Source organism: Aulonocara stuartgranti (genome assembly GCF_965226115.1).
Source record: "Aulonocara stuartgranti genome assembly, chromosome: 13".
Classification (NCBI taxonomy): Eukaryota; Metazoa; Chordata; class Actinopteri; order Cichliformes; family Cichlidae; genus Aulonocara; species Aulonocara stuartgranti.
In genome coordinates this window covers 16175518-16192210 of record NC_138949.1, presented here as the reverse complement: position 1 = coordinate 16192210, position 16693 = coordinate 16175518, and the positions used below count along the sequence as shown (strand labels likewise).

At 40.6% G+C, this 16693-nt stretch overlaps 1 protein-coding gene across 1 annotated transcript; it reads right to left on the bottom strand.

Moving 5' to 3' along the window:
- On the bottom strand, window positions 1-16328 carry LOC309720825 (uncharacterized protein; the record flags this gene model as incomplete). Its single annotated transcript, XM_082558002.1, has 26 exons — window positions 1-273; window positions 534-611; window positions 2387-2477; window positions 3199-3375; window positions 3858-4004; window positions 6123-6155; window positions 6236-6280; window positions 7188-7223; window positions 7309-7380; window positions 7522-7575; window positions 7666-7719; window positions 7814-7867; window positions 7945-7989; window positions 8090-8143; window positions 8545-8598; window positions 8677-8730; window positions 8818-8871; window positions 9001-9054; window positions 9127-9180; window positions 9283-9336; window positions 13074-13127; window positions 13209-13304; window positions 13399-13476; window positions 13577-13970; window positions 15070-15193; window positions 16250-16328. The coding sequence occupies 26 exons, from the start codon at window positions 16326-16328 to the stop codon at window positions 71-73; spliced, it is 2292 nt and encodes a 763-aa protein (XP_082414128.1). The 3' UTR covers window positions 1-70.
- Window positions 16329-16693: the final 365 nt, after the last annotated feature.

The window sequence follows — 16693 nt, the reverse complement described above, 5'->3', positions numbered from 1 at the left end:
TCAGACTCTAACAAACATCATGCATGTTTTATTCCTTTAAGGTCAGTATTGAACATCTATATTTCTTCATCTATGGCTGATTCCTCAACCTTCGCTCTGCTGGCTGCGGTGTCCCACCAGTGGAGTTCAGCTGAGCACACCCAGAGGTGACGCACACACCTGGAGGTCCTCTAAGACCCGGATGGCCCCTGAGCCCAGGCCGGCCCGTATGCCCCCTTTGACCCTGCCTTCCAGGCTGGCCATTGAAGGCTCTGCCAGGACGTCCACGCTGACCTGCGACGGAGTCAAAAATATTGTTTAGTCTTCAGTTCGTGCAGTCTGCTCAGTGAGCTGAGTAATGCTTCTTGTGCAGATTCCAAGACCAGCGTACTTCCAGAGAAAAATCGTTTCATTCTGTCCAAGAAGTACTCATGTTACTGTACACCAGCCCCTTTTCCCTGGAATTTAAAACTAAGAATAAGCTGAACATGCTTAGCAAAGATGTCGACATCAGTTGATGCCTTAATTTCAGTTAAAAAAAAAGTTAAAAGTACCCTTTGGTCCAGGGTCTCCAGTATTACCAGGCAGGCCGTAACCCTTGGCTCCTTTATCACCTTGCTCTCCTCTGTCACCTGCAATCAAAACACACACGCAGATGCATGAGTTCAAGAAAGATCTATATGTTTGGGCTGCTAGACTACTCTTTACATCATTTCCGCTTCGCCATGCTCTCAAACTTAAGTAGTCATCACTCTGGTCCACTCATTTTCTTGGCTGCCTCATATGAACCAATCAGCCTCTTTCCCTTTAATTCTCAGTACTCTTCTGTCACTCTGTCTTTTAGCCTCACTTCTGTGTGTGACCCAGCTTCTTTGTCACGGCGGGGTGCGCCGATGTGTGCGGAAACAGGACCCAAAAGCAGATGATGACGAGGAATAGTAATGATTAACAGAAAAGTGAACCTTTATTGCGATGACGGCAGGAAATGAACCAAGAGACCAAAGCAAACAGGCAAAACACTAAGAAACAAAACACTGAACTGGCAAAACACTAAGAAACAAAACACTAAAGGTACTAAGACCAAAAACTATAACTATGACCGAGGTGGAAAATAAACAGGCTAAGACTATGACTATGACTGTAACTCTGGTGAGAACAAACAGACGAACTGACAATGGCATGAAGAAAACAAAAGGCTTAAATACAGACATGAGGTGATCAGGGGAAGTGGTGACACATGGGGGAAAACAGCTGACAGACATAAACCTAATGACAGGACCAGGAGAGAAAGCTAAATACAATGAACAAAGAACACATGACATTGTCAGAATAAAACAGGAAATGACAACACAACTTAACAGACCTAATACGTGATGAAATAAATAGAAAACCCCAAAACATAGAAAACCCAGGAACAATAACTGCCTAAACTAAAGGCAAATAGGAAATAACACAAACTAATAACATATCAAAAAATACAAAGAAAACTCAGAGTGCTGGGTCGGAGACCCAGCCTGTGACATTCTTCCCATCTCCACCTCATCTTGGCCAGACAGAGATCCTCATCCAAGTCTACACATGCTTCATCTTTGCCACCATCAGCATCTAGATGCCGCTATGTAGCTTAACTGGAGTGTAATTGCCAGAGTTCTGACTTTAGTACTCAAACTCTATATTTCAGGAAATCATGTTCAGTTCCTTTCTGAACTCTACTAATGACCAAGCTGTTGATGTTGATTAAACACCATACGTGTTACTGAGATCACTGGTAAATTAATGTTTAAAACACCTTATAAATATTCTTCAGTTTCATTGGCCTGGCAGGGGTATGACCGTGACATCACACTCAGGCCTCAAACCATAAATAAGAAAATGTACACGTTCATGACCAGGAGCTGAGCAACCAAACTGTGCACACGGCTAAAACTTGATGTTGATTATCTATATCAGATATTATGACATCATCATGTTGCTCAAAAATATGATCACACAGAGCACACCTGGACCCTGAGCCCTTGAAGGGTGCAGGTAGATGCTGGGCTGGTGGAACGCTTAAAAGACTCAAGAGATTTCTTTTTCAGTAGTGTCCATTTGGGACATGATTCTACGACAGTGCAAAATCTGTGATGCAGCGCAGCTCAATTTGCTGCCCTGAAGAACTTGAAAAAGAGTCAGACACCATGTATTTTGAGTAAGCGTTCCATTCATAATGTACTGATGTATTTCTGGGGGGTTTTGTCCTGATGGTAAGAGGCCAAAAAATAAAATGATGTCTGTTTAAGTATAGGATATCATAGCCTTCTTTCCAGCACGTATTCTACCTAAAATAAACCTTGATTAGTTATTATTTTTTCATGTATATTAGACTGTATTCATAAATACAGTCTCCCTTGTTTGTTATCCATACCTGCTTCTCCTTTTCGGCCTGCTTCTCCAGCTTCTCCGTAGAATCCCGGTGGGCCCACTTCTCCTTCCGTGCCATGATTACCAGGATCCCCCTGACAACATCATCAACAGGAAAACACATTGTTAATCTTTTGAGTGTTTTCAGCTTGAACCTGGCCACCACTTAAGTCCTGTTTCACCTCTAACCAGCTCTGAACAAAAAGTCTGAAAAGATTTATTTGGCTGATAACTCAATACTCTGATGGGAAAACACTGCATTTTATTGGTGCATCACTTGTTTTAGCACCAAACGCCACAACATCAGGCTTACCATCCAAAATCTAATATAGAGGAATATTTTTATATAGTCATGGTTTCAAGAACATTTATCAGCCAGAGAGTTATTGTGATTAGGAGTTGTGGGACATGAATTGATTCTACACTGTAAAATAATGTGGAAAAGCCTTTCTAATCCAAGGACAGCCTTGATACTTTCCAAAAACCATGCAAAACAGACCAAGTGTCTAGTCTGTGACTCCTTATTTGTCCTCATGGAGACGTGGAAAATTGTAATGTTTTCATTCCAAGCTTTTCTGCCAAATACTTCAGCTCTCTTAGTCCAGTCCAGACCTTCGCAATGTGTTTGCATTTTACTCAGCCAGGCAGACAATAATGAACAATGTATGGAGAATGTACTTGGATTCTGACAGTGTGTTTAAGCTAAAGGTCTGCACAGGACATGTGCAAATTTTTTTTCTTTTTTTTTATAGTAAATGTTCCTAGAGTGTAGACTGATATGTCTTGAACAGTGAACACCCAAAGTGTAAAACTCACAGGTGGTCCGGGGGGTCCTTTCTGTCCAGGGGGACCAGGGGCACCCATGGGAACATCCCCGTACAGAGGACAGACAGCAGCACATGTCCTCTTCACTGAGTTGGCAAACATGGACATCTGCTCCAGGACCACTTTCTTACAAACCTCAATCACGTGTTGAGCAGGGAGGGTCGGACCCTGTGTAAGAAATCATTACCACATCCATCACTGGAAGGATTCCAACCACGGGACATGTAAAATGGATTATTACAGGACGGGGCACGCTGAAGCAACGGCTGCCTCTCTGAGGGAAATGCAGCGAACAAAGCCAACAATATTTCCCGAGGCTCATTATGGATTTATAGCCACACTAAACGAAACTCTTGCTGTGACTCACTACTAACTGCAGGCTAATGAGACACTGTTTAAATGTGTTCTTGACACCAAAGCTGTTACCAAACACTGTGTGTGCCAGTCAGTGTAACTACTAGAGCAAATGATTACTCTGCGCTTTCTGTGCCATTTTTCACAGAACGATGACGTGCCAATTATAGTAGAGACTGCTTTTCATGTCAGTTACAGAGCTAAATACAAACAGTACTACTCTATACTGTAAGCATTTAAATGTTATTTGTATCAGCCAAAAAAAAAAAAAAGCCGGAGGCTTGTATTTTACTTACTGGGGGACCCGGCGGCCCCTGAAAACCATCTGGTCCAAGTTCACCTCGAACACCCTTGACTCCGACAGGACCTGAACGTCCAGGTGGGCCTGCAGGCCCGCGCTTCCCTCGTCCTCCCCGAGGACCCTGCTTACCCCTGTCTCCAACCTACACAGGATGTTAACAACATCAGCAGGACACGATTAAGGATGGAGCAAGCGTATACGTCAGGATACAACATGTAATCACTTCTGCATGGATGCAAGCTTTATGGAAAGCATTAACTGCTTAAAATCTGAATGATATGAATGGTTATAGGTTTAGGGACAAATGTTATACTGAATACAGGAAATAAAGAAAGTGTAAACAGACATTTAAAGAGTAAAATCTTTCAACCTCCCAAAACCTGCCCTGGAAGTATAATGTATAAATATATTTTTAAAAAAACATGATATTTTTATGGACGTTTGAAAATAGAAATTAAATCCGGCAGAGAGCTTTGAGAAATGTGCAGAATTCATTTTAGTGCATTTGTGCTTCTGTTCTTATCACATTGACAGATGTTCTAAATATGTTTGGAATGTTATTTAATGGATTCGTATCATGTGACGATCGGATTTTCTAATCGCCGTAGCTGCAGAAATATTATAGTGTTAGGAAACTCCACACCTGCACAACTCCTCTCTTCAGTGACTCAACTAATCACAACTAGCCTGATATATTAAATCGGAGAACTGGGTTGATTGCAAATGACAGCTTATAGTGACGGAAAAAAGGTTCGTGATCCCTCTGGAATTCCCAGGAATTCTGAATTGATTATTCCTAAAATGTGCTCTAATCACAGTTATAGCTGCAATCTAAACTAATAACACAGAAACATTTGTACTTTTCATGCCTTTATTCAACGCATTGAGTAATCACTCAGCGCATTCTCCTTTACTGGCCAGGAAGTGTCTCCTTTCAGCAGACACTTCCTGCAGCTGCTTATGAGTCTTGAACAACAATAAAGAGGAAATTTGGACCATTGCTCCTACAATAAGTCTTTCAAAACATTTCTTGGATTGTTCTTGATGGAACGGACCTCATCAAGTCAAGCCAAAGCTCAACTGAGTCAAGATCAGCAATCAAAATCAGAAAAGGGATTTTTTGTTTCCCCTCCCCCTTTTCCATAATTCTTGTGCTGTCTTACTCGTGTGCTTTGGGGTATTGTCCTAAGCCTATGTGATGCTGCCCTCACATTCACCTGTACAATTTATCTCAATGGCTGCACGTCTTTCAGAGGTAAGGCAGCAAAACAATTCCAAATCATGATACTCCCTACACCATCTGTGGTTGGGATGAAGTTTGGGTGTTGCTGAGCAGTTCCATTATTTCCACTTAAGTCTCATCTGTGGCAGAACAGAGTCTCAGATGTGTTGTGGAACATCTCCGTGGACATTTGTAAACCGAGGACGTGTTGCAAAGTGCAATTCCAGTAACATCATTCTTATTTTTAAGTCTTCTCAAGTGGCATTTAAACACTGTAGCAAGTTTTATTAAAGTGTTTTTTTGTTACCACCGAGCTCTTTGCAGGTTGTGCTCTTGATGTGATCATTGGAGAAGACTTTTGCTTAAGAAAAGTAGCAACAGTGTTCAGTTTTATCCATTTTTTTCTTACTTTGGCTTGAACACCTTGAAAAGTGTACTAGAAAGCAAGATTAATGACTTAGCAAAGTAGGTCGAGCCTAGAGTTGGGAGTTTTCAGTGTCACAGAGGTGACCTGACCTGGCTAGATCATTATGGCAACTTATGTTGAACACATAACTTGGTCTTTAGTAGATCATGTTCAGAATTGTGTTCAATGAATACAATTAATTTCACTTCAATTTTGTGACAAACTAAAGCTATTTCCATATCTCCTTTATTAGACTATGGGAACTCAACAAACTGAGAAACCTTTAATTTTCAATTGTAGACAATGCACTTTAAAATTTCAGAATTCTTAGAAACAAGCAGCAGCACAGTGAGCACACTAAGGGGTAATATGGATGCATAAACTCGTAAGAAGTGCAAAACTTTCGTTGTAATTCTCTCTCACTTAGATGACACTGAGTCTGGAACTTCAAGTAATTACACAGCGTGCAAAACGTTTTTCCTGTAACTGCAATTGAACTCTTTAAATCAGTTTGTTCTTGAAATGAATGTTGTACACCAAGACTTTTAATCATTAGTCGGTGTTATAATTATTATGCTCCAATTTATCGTTAAGAAAAAAACACAAATACAGTCTCATGTATGAAATCTCACCTGTCCTGCTGGGCCCTTAACTCCTTGTTCTCCCTTTAAAAAAAATTAATTTGATGTTAAGATAGAAAAAATGAATATGTTGAGCAACAGGGAAAAGATAAGTAAGGCAGTACCTGTACACCTTTAACTCCTTTAATACCCTGGATTCCCGTGTCACCCTGTACAAGGCAAAAGAAAAATAACATTTTCATGATTTTTTGCAATTATTTTGGTTCATTATATTGATCACATTCACACTGAGCAGTCCCACACATACTTTAGCAGGTTAGTCCCATACACTAAAGTCCAACACTGTTAGCTACTCTACTCTATCATTTTTTGCCAGTGTTCATCCCACATCCACTGTGGGCTGACAGCTGAGATGATCCAGTTGTAGAGCTATGAAATATTTCAATAAGCATATCTCCTGCATGCATTCTAATACCATATGTCCATCCATGCTGACCTTTACCAACCCATATGCGAAAGTCATGTTTGCAAATTGAAAACACTTCTGAACATGCTTTATTTTAAATTACTTTTCATTTATTGATTTATTTGTTACATAAATTATTTGTTTTTCTTCTTCATGTGAAGTAAAACAGTGGTTTCTGCATGAATATCTCCCCTTTTCATTGGTGTGGGATGTACTGTAAACACTGAGAGCAGGTCCTGTGGGGGAGTTTAGCACTTTTAGTGACCTCCTGTCCATATGGAGAGACAAAAATACACTGAGCCAACATGCCCTGAGCAGCAGCCTCTGATTTGACATATTAAACTGTTTCCTCGAACTCTACCAACTTATGTTACATTAGTGGGCAGCGAAATTAGGGATGGTTTATACAACATTATAAAAAAGTGCTGTCTAGTATCTAATTGGACCTACCATTGTTACCTAAATACAAGGTTGCTTTCCAAACCAGGAAAATGTCTTGGTTTGGACAGAGAATCCATCTGTAAATCTTAAATTCTATGTGGCTCATTGACCCAGCAAATGATTCCCAAATAGCCACTATAATTGAACCATTAACAGTAATTTTGCCCTCATTTTATTTCTCAAATGGGTAATGGATAGGGATGTATTACCTTGGGCCCTCGTTTTCCAGGCATGCCCACATGTCCCTGTAAAAAGATGACATGGTTTAATAGCTCGAAGAAAATGAACTAGTGTTTGGAAGAGTTAAGAAAAGTCATCTGGAGCACTTACAGTGGGTCCAGGTGGGCCAATAAATCCAGGTCTTCCTGGCTTTCCTGCAGAACCCTTGTAACCTCTGGGGCCCTAGAGGATATAACATTTATTAACCAACCTAAGCTACAGCTTTATTCTTTGTCATTTCCCTTTAGGATGGCAAACTACTTTACAAACAAAATGGATTATGTGCTGTCTTTGGTGAATGAAATGCCTGAAAATGTGACTTACAGTTTGCCCTCTGGGACCTATTTCTCCTGGTGGCCCCAGGGTGCCTTTCTCCCCCTGTAAAAGGAACAAATGGCCAGATATTAATCTGCCAAAAAAACTACATTTTACACTTATTTACAAAACTTAACAATATCAGTGAGTTACCTTTGCTCCACTTTGTCCAAGTTTTCCGCTGAGGCCCTGTGGTCCTTGATAAGCCTGTAGAGAACAGATGACATTTACAGTATAATGATAAATGGGCACTGCTTCCAAAATTCTACATAAACATGTCATTATAAGAAGAATATAATACCTCTATTCCTGGATCACCATCTCTGCCAGGTAAGCCCGGATCTCCAATAATGCCCTAAGGAGACATATTATTTTTGCAAGTGCAAGTGAGCCCTCGGGTGTGATGCGCTGAGTGTGTTGGCAGTGAATTACCTTTGGTCCTATGGTGCCAGCTCTGCCCACAGGTCCTTGAATTCCCTAGATTTCAAGACAAAAACACTCATAAGAATTCAAAATTATGTTGTTATAAATTTAATCAAGCAAAATAATATATCCCCACGGTTGATCTGTGACTTACAGGTCCCCCCTTCAGTCCAGGAGTTCCCCTTTCTCCAGGATCTCCCACAATGCCCTGTAAATTCATCATACAAAGTGACATAAGTTAAAATGTTGCTTTATCTGCAATACATTTGTTTCAGTAGTAAATTAATAGGACGTGCCCTCATATAGTTCATGCAGTGTAGGTATCATGTAGGTTATCGCTGCAGTTCAAGCCCTTCTTCCAGTGACTCACCAGCTTACGTTAATATAGTTCAGGCCCTCAGATCTCAGCCAAAATCCAGCCACATGAACTAATGTTGTTTATGGAGACGGCACATAAGCCAAAAACATAGCTCTATTCCAGTGTTTTACAACATTAAAAATGATTTACGCGCCCTTCATGCTCACATAAGGGGATTTTGAAGGAAGCGCACAAAGACTGTAGAGTGTTTTTTTATGGATCATGGAAAAGGGAATCCCACAACCACCCACCTGCTTTCCTCTAAGCCCAGGTCGCCCTATTGCACCAGAAGCCCCTTTTTCACCCTAAAAATAAAAACATAACAGTTTCAGATTATATAATATGAGGGAAAAATTAAGTAAACTGTCAGGAAACTTGAATACCTTAACTCCTTGAAACCCAGGAATCCCTTCATATCCTCTGATGCCTTTAATACCCTTCAAGGAGGTCAAAATGTTAGCTATACAGTAATTATATAATGATTTGCTTAAGGACTTACCACTGGGCCTGAAAGGTTAACTTACAGCTTCTCCCGATTTTCCAGTCTCTCCAATGTCTCCAGGTGGTCCTTGAATTCCCTGTAATTACAGTCAAATGTCAACATTAATTTCTTTGAGTCATCTATAAAGTTATATAGCTACAACAACAAACTTATAACTTCATTAAGTGGCTTGCCAATTAAAGCAAGAACTCAAAAGGGTTATTACCGTAAAGCCCGTTGCCCCTTTTAATCCTTTCAGCCCTTTGGGACCTCTGTCTCCCTGTTAACACAGCATCCCATTAATATTCATCATCATTTGTAAAATTCTGAGGTAAAGAAAATGATAAATTACCACTTGGCCCCAGGGTCCTCTCATTCCTTTCTCGCCTTTGATTCCTTCTTCACCCTGAGGATACATACATGCATACATGAGGCTTCATTAATGAATCTTGAGAACGAGCCAAAGTGAAGTGCAGCCCTGATGGGATCGTTTAAAGACAAATCTCACCTTTGGGCCTGGTTTGCCAATGTTGCCATAATCTCCTGTGTTCCCCCTTATGCCCTGCAAAATAAAGTTTGACTTAATCAAAAGCAAGACTTCTTGCACAACAGCTATTTGTTGGTGAAAGGCCCGGGGAGCAGCGTAAAATTTAATTAACGGTGACTGTTCTCACTGATTACAAGTTAATAAGATTTTTGTCGTTAAACTTTGGATACATCAGACTAAGAGTCTCTTACACTTCAGACTTTCATCCCTAATAAACACAAGGAGGAAAGGTGAAGTGCTAGAGAGATGAGTGACAGGGTGATTTGGGGCAGAAGGACAGCAGCAAGAGAGACAGAAAAAGGGAAGATCTTCAAGCTGGTGTCATATATGGTTTGGAGTGAGAGTTCAGATTGAGCAGTTTGGAGACAAAGTTAGAGAGCCGAGGCGGAGATGGTTTTGATATGTGCAGAGGAGGGAGAGTGGATATACTATACAAAGGATGTTGAAGATGGAGCTTCCAGGCAGGAGGAGAAAAAGACGACCACAGAGAAGAATCATGAATGTAGTGAAGGGGACCATGCAGAGTGTTGGTGTGACAGATGAGTCAGGGAAAGGGTGAGATTCAGGCAGATGATCCACTGTGGCAACCCCTAAATGGAGTAGCCAAAATGATCATTTGGCCACTGTAAGACAGAGCTAGAATAGAGAAAGAAACATCCATCCATTCACTTCCGCTTATCCTTTTCAGGGTTGTGGGGGGACTAGAGCCAATCCACAATGTCTTAGGGTGAGAGGCAGGGTACCTCCTGGACAGGTCACCTGTCTGTCACAGGGCTAACACAAAGATGGAGACAACTATTCACACTCGCATTCACACCTATGGGCAATTTAGAGTTTCCAGTTAACCTATCCCCACTAACTGCATGTCTTTGGACTGTGGGAGGAAGCAGGAGTGCCGGGAGAGAACCCACGCAAATACGGGGAGAACATGCAAACTCCACACAGAAAGAAAAGGAACTCAGGACCTTCTTGCTGTGTGGCAACAGTGCTAGCCACCATGCCACTGGGCAGCAGAACACATTTTAAATAAAAATACAATTCTTTGCTTCCCTTTCCCACCATTAGCTAAAGTAGCAAAACCATTATCATTGTGTCAAAATGATAACGGGCGACCGTGGCTCAAGGGGTTAAGAATCACATCTGTAACCGGAAGGCCGCCGGTTCGATCCCTGGGCTCTCTGTCCTTGGTCGTTGTGTCCTTGGGCAAGACACTTTACCCTACTGGTGTTGGCCAGAGAGGCCGATGGCACGATATGGCAGCCTCGCTTCTGTCAGTCTGCCCCAGGGCAGCTGTGGCTACAACTGTTGCTTGCCTCCACCAGTGTATGAATGTGAGAGTGAATGAATAGTGGTATTGTAAAGCGCTTTGGGTGCCTTGAAAAGCGCTATATAAATCCAATCCATTATTATTATTAAAACATAAGATTAAAAACACTGCAAAGTCTACCATATAATCAGTTGTTTGTTTTTGCATTATTTTTGCTTATTTTCCATTATGCAACATTATTATTATTATTATTATTATGCAACAAATTGGCCTAAATATCAGCTCTAAAGCTAAGGTTAATACCTTAGCTTTAGAGCTGATATTTAGACGCACAGCTGGTGAAAATAGCTTTCAGTAGAGAGTGGGACAAATGCTTTGTACAGTGTCACAGCAAATTATTTAGACAAACATAAAAGCAGCACACAGTAAATAATGTTCTTGGCAAATAAAGGAAGATTTGTTTTGCCTTTTTGTTTGTGTTTTAGAGAAAAAGCTGGCTATCTAGTTGTTAACCGTGTCTCTATATTCATCTGGTATTGATCTTTTGATTTAATTCCAAGCAGAAAGAAAAAAATGAGACAGTATATTTCCTAAAATGTCACATTATTGCTCTAAAAATTAGTCCCCAGCCAGAATAGAGTGAGTTTAGTTTAGCCCACTTTGACCTGGTGGGAGAGGTGGGAAAAACTTGGTTAGTCTCTTTTAAGATCAGTCATTTGGTGCTCATGTGTAATAGATAGGTGTAGTATCTATTTTATCATTGATTTATTTATTTTTTTTAATCTTTTGATCTTAGACTAGACCATCTAATGCTAAGCTAACATTTTCAAGGCTAGTACTTCCAAGTATTAAGCTTACCATTTGGAACAAGTTTATTTATTTTTCTTACTGTCAAACTAGTCTGAGAATACAAATAAGTTTAAATACTGTAAATGTCAGCGCTCTCATATTAGTCACTTCAATGAAAAATATACACTAGCACTATTTAGGAAAGCTTGGTATAACATGGATCACTGTTGTTTGCACAGATGCTGAGTTCCTTAGTAGTAGAAGGAAAAGTGTTTCCCAATTGGCTGCATTTCACTAAGTCAGCAAACACATTAAGCAAGGCCAGGATGCCTTTGTCGTGACAGTTTATTTGTCTATCTCACTTAAAGCTGTCTTTACGCAGACTCAGCTGGATGGAGTTGAACCTCTAAACAGTGAGCCGAGAGGCATGACCTTGAACTTTATGACATATCAGAGGCAGTGAGGCTGAGAGGAGCAAAGGACCACCCACCACCTGAGATGGCCAGTTCATATCCTCTGTGCCAGGAAATGCCCTCGTCAGATGCCAGCAGGGAAGGAGATAATCAAGCTGGGGTTGTGTACTTCACAAGCCAGCAGGAGATCAAAACTCTAACCACTTACACAAGGCAGATGTTTATTCCCAGAGGCGCTACAGCCGCAATTTGGGACATGAATAATGTAGCATGTACACTTCTGGAAATGTGCTCTAAGTGTATGTGAGTCGACACTCAGGCAGCATGGGAGATTTCTTTGAGAGCAAAGGGCATGTTAAAAAGCCAAACTGACGCACAAGTATAAAAAAAATGCTCCTTCTTTAAACACATGTTCAGAGACTTTCTGATCCGTGCCAATAACAGTGACTGCTAAGCATCAAAGAGATTAACAAGTCATAAATTTAAAGTGGAAATAATCACGTCTGCAGCTCTCTGAAGGATAGAAAAGTGAGAGTATTTATTCATTCACTGATGCATGTATAACTGGCTCCGTTAGCCTAATGCTTTAATCTTTCAAATTTTCTGACACCTTTTCTCTTTTTCCCAAATCAGTCCTCCTCTTGTAAAAGAATTTGCCTTTTAGAGAAACAATACATTTGACAATTTTTACACAAGAGTTAAGCAGTCTAATGCCACTCATTACCAAGCACTTGGAGGGCATGGTTATTGCTCAACTGCCTTGTTTTCCTGTGTGTGGGATTCATTACGTTTGGCACGGTTTCTTCCAAATGGGAAAGCAAAACCATTACAAATCCTGTGATCGTTTGCCAGTTTGAGTTTAATCCTGTATTCTAAAACAACAGCGCCTAAATTTTAAGATGTAAATGCATATTTCAGAGCTACAACAACAGCTTATTGTCGCATCCATGTTGGTTCATGTTTATCTAGGATTCTTCAACATGAGTTTTCGAACTGTGAATGGAGCCCCCGTGTTTACTATCGCTAAGCGCTTCTGCTTCCAGATCTGTTTCCATCCTGTCGTCTCTCAGTTGTGCCTCTGTTGCCATTTTCCACAGCTTTGCTGCTGTCTCACGAATGAAAGTTTTACAGTCTCCCTCACCCACAAGCCAGCTTAACTCTTTATTGAGCGGCAAGAGGAAGAAGATTCTGCTCATGCTGAGAATACGTGATGTATTGTATACTGCAGTATGCATTCATCCAGTGAGGTTTGACGCTTTCATGGAATATTGTATATTTTTTACCCAGTTCCCTGGTCTCCCTGGGTCTCCATCCTCTCCCGGAAGGCCTCTATGACCCTGCAGAAGAATAAAAAATATGGCATGACAGATTCAACTTGTCTGTCAACTTGAGCCAGTTGCATGCAGAATGACATTCACCTTTGGTCCTGGAGCGCCCTGGATGCCAGGCTGCCCATGCATACATTTGCAAGAGGGTCTTCCCCCTGTGAGGCCGATCACTGCATATCCTCCACACTGCAATGGACATATAGGTAACCATGTGACTCCACACATACTCCACACCTATCACTAAAAACAGAGATGCAGTAATGTTAGATGGATGACTCACCACGCTCGAGAGCTCACAGCAACCTTCTGAATAGGCCTTTTCTGGGTCACATGACACTTCCATCTGCTGTAAATCCACCTTGAAAGAAACGGAAGATAATATGAGAAAATAAAGCTATATAAAAAAAATCAAAACAAAGACTAGTTAAGATAATTGCAAATGCAAAGTGTCAACATACAGACACAGAGCGATCTCCTGCAGCACGCTTTACAATGGAGGTATATCCTTGGTGGATGATTGGCCTTGGCTCATCAATGGACTCCACTCTGATCTCTTCACAGTCTATCAGCAGTTTCACCTGGCTGCCCTTCACACTCAGTCCTACCTTGTGCCACTCTCCATCAAAGACCTTCTCCACACCATGGAAGGTCCTCAGCATCTGGCTCCCATGGGGGCTTGTGAAGAAGAAGTCTAAGGAACGTGTATCACCCTGGAACCGAAGGCCAACCTGCTCTTGTCCCTCAGGGTCACTGATCTGCCACAGGTTCCAGGACTCCTTGGCAGTGTCTTTGGTCGCCCTAAATGTTGCAATGACCGAGTAGTCGGAGGGAAGTCCATCTGGGTACACGTCGCTGTGGCACAAGAATCAGGTTTAGAGGGCTGGGTGACTAAACAGAGGGTACTTTATTTCAAAAATCAGCAAAAAAATTCTGGGAATTTAATAGTTTTATTTTATATGAAGAAGTAAAAACTGAGACACTTGAACTATGGTGGTGGTGGAGTTTTATATATCACTAGTGCCAAAGTTAGCTTGGTAGCTAATCTACAGCTGTAGTCTGCACAAAACTAAAAAGGAAAAAAAATGTTAAAATGCATTTTCTACATAATAAAGTGTCAATCGATGTTGCTAAGCTTTTAAAACAGATGTTTTAAACGGTGAACTTGCACAAAGGCAGGACCTCCCTCTCTGAGCAAAACGAAGCCATCATTAACACCTGTGATTTTCCTACTGTGACAAGTTAAATTCTCTGATGTGAAAAAGCTCTACTGTGGGAACTTGACCTGCAGTGACACCTGTACCAGAATCCTACACCACAGTTGTTTGTTCATACTGCAGACACAACACAGTTGTCAGTGTTAAGTTGTTCAACAAAGAGAAATTTAACACCAGTCTTGAAAGATTAAAGGACTCAGCTCCGTTTGCACTCCTGACCAGATGCAGTGTGATCAGAGGTGTCCTCTGCTGCACCTGTGACCACACCTGATATTCAGTGTGCACTCCTACACACACCTTGGTTACACCACTTGAGATCCGTATCAAGTAATATATTATATGAAAGGGAATGAAGAGAGCTGTACAACAAACTTTTTTATTTTGTCAGCATGATGCCCTAGGATTTCACAATGACGCCTTATGGTTTGGCAAAATCGCACACGGATAACTATATCTTTATATTCTCAAGTTTTCACAGCTTATAGAAGCTAAAGATTTCAGGCAGTTCTGCTCCAGTCATATGAATAAAGATAATTAAAAGTCAGCATGTAATGCCTCAAGGTCATAGGCCAAAGGTCAGACATCAGCCAATAAGAGGAGGCTGACATCCTCATATTATAATAAAACAACATAAAACATCAAAGTTTTAGTGTAGACCTTCGGGGGAAGTTCTCAGAGTGCTCTTAAGCTAGTTTTTAATTATTTCTAAGCTCTAGTGAGGTTTAGCAGATCTGTACCTCATGGACTTCTGTAGATGGATGGAGGGGTTGATACGGTAGGCCACTGCCTCAGGTTGAGAGCCGTCCACCCTCCTCACTCCTCTTGAGTCAGGCACATGAAACTCCTCCAGTAAGTCAAAACCTCGCAGCACAAACACTCAGGTTAGTTTGCTTTATAACTGGTTGAGCATCAAAGGTGTTGGACTATTTCTGAATCTTACGTCACTGCTGATATCACCGACTTTTATTAGATAGATGCATTACTCAGTGTTGTTATTAATGCCATCTAATCAGTGAGGTAATCCATTAAACCCATTAGCACAACAAGGCTGTTTATTTTCCTTCATGGGTGAATTTAATCACTAAATTTTAAACACTGGATGCTTTGTACTGCACTCTGAATGAGATCAGCATTGCTGCAGAATTTCCTGTAAATGTTCAGATTAAAGCTGGGGAATGTTTATGATTACAGACACTGTGACCTAAATATACACCTGCTAAGAAATATTAGCCTTAGATTTTTTGGAAAACACTGTTGCCAGGTTATTTTTATGTGAATTGGCTTGTTTGTGACTTTAATCTGTGGATACTGAACAGGACACCATAGCTAAGAAAATGTAAAAAAAAAAAAATGTTTCAGGCTGCACACTCTTTGGCTCCAAATAGTAATCTAATCCTCAAAACATTTGTTCCTGATTTCTCTCATTTTTTTTTTTTTTTTTTGCTGCTCTGTTTTCTATCAAAAGAAATAAAAACACAACGATAACTGTTTTTTAGTGATAGCGTAACTCTGCTGCAGGAGTTCAAAGTTTAATGTGCAAATCTTAACCCTAGATTGACCTCTGCACACCTTTTACTGTGCATATTGGCATGGAGCAGCTGTTGGACCAGGCACTGGGCTGACAAACAGTGACATCTGCTGGTCAGAATACAGTAGTGGGCTACCGTTTAGAAAAAAAGAAAAAGAAAAAAACAACTAATTCTTAATATGATATTTAGGATTATAACTGCCGTTTACTTTTTTTTACCACAAAGGGCTGATCTGAGATTAGATGGCATCATGTATAACAAGAGCTGCACCCACACAATCAACCAACACCTGTCTACATTTGGTTATGATACATAAAAAATTGTTCTTTTTATACATTCGAAAATAGGCAGTAATATGAGGTTACGCATTTAAAAAATGCAAACTTACTTGGCAACTTTTGACACTGGGCCAGTCGCAAAAGAGAAAAGAGAGCCACAAACACCAGCATATTTTTCTGAGCTGGCATTTTCAGTTTTTTGATGTCTGGAATTATAAGTGCCTGTAATACAGCAATTAAACAAACCAATAATTCTAAGAGATCAGGTCGCACACTATGTTAATATAGGCTTTGTGAAACCCTCCGATGTCTTCCAAAAGTACTCCCTACCCATGCACAAAGGTTAAAGATATCAAAAGAATAGAAGGAAACTAAGAGTAATAATAATACCAATAAGAAAGCATTTTTCTGACTATGTTTTATTGCAAGATTATCTTCAGTATGAGCTGTAGTTACAGCTTTGCCTACGCAAATGATTTGCAGTTTAAGCACCTAGATTGTTACCTATACTATGATTACAAAACTAGATAACATGTGTAACTGATCCAATTAAA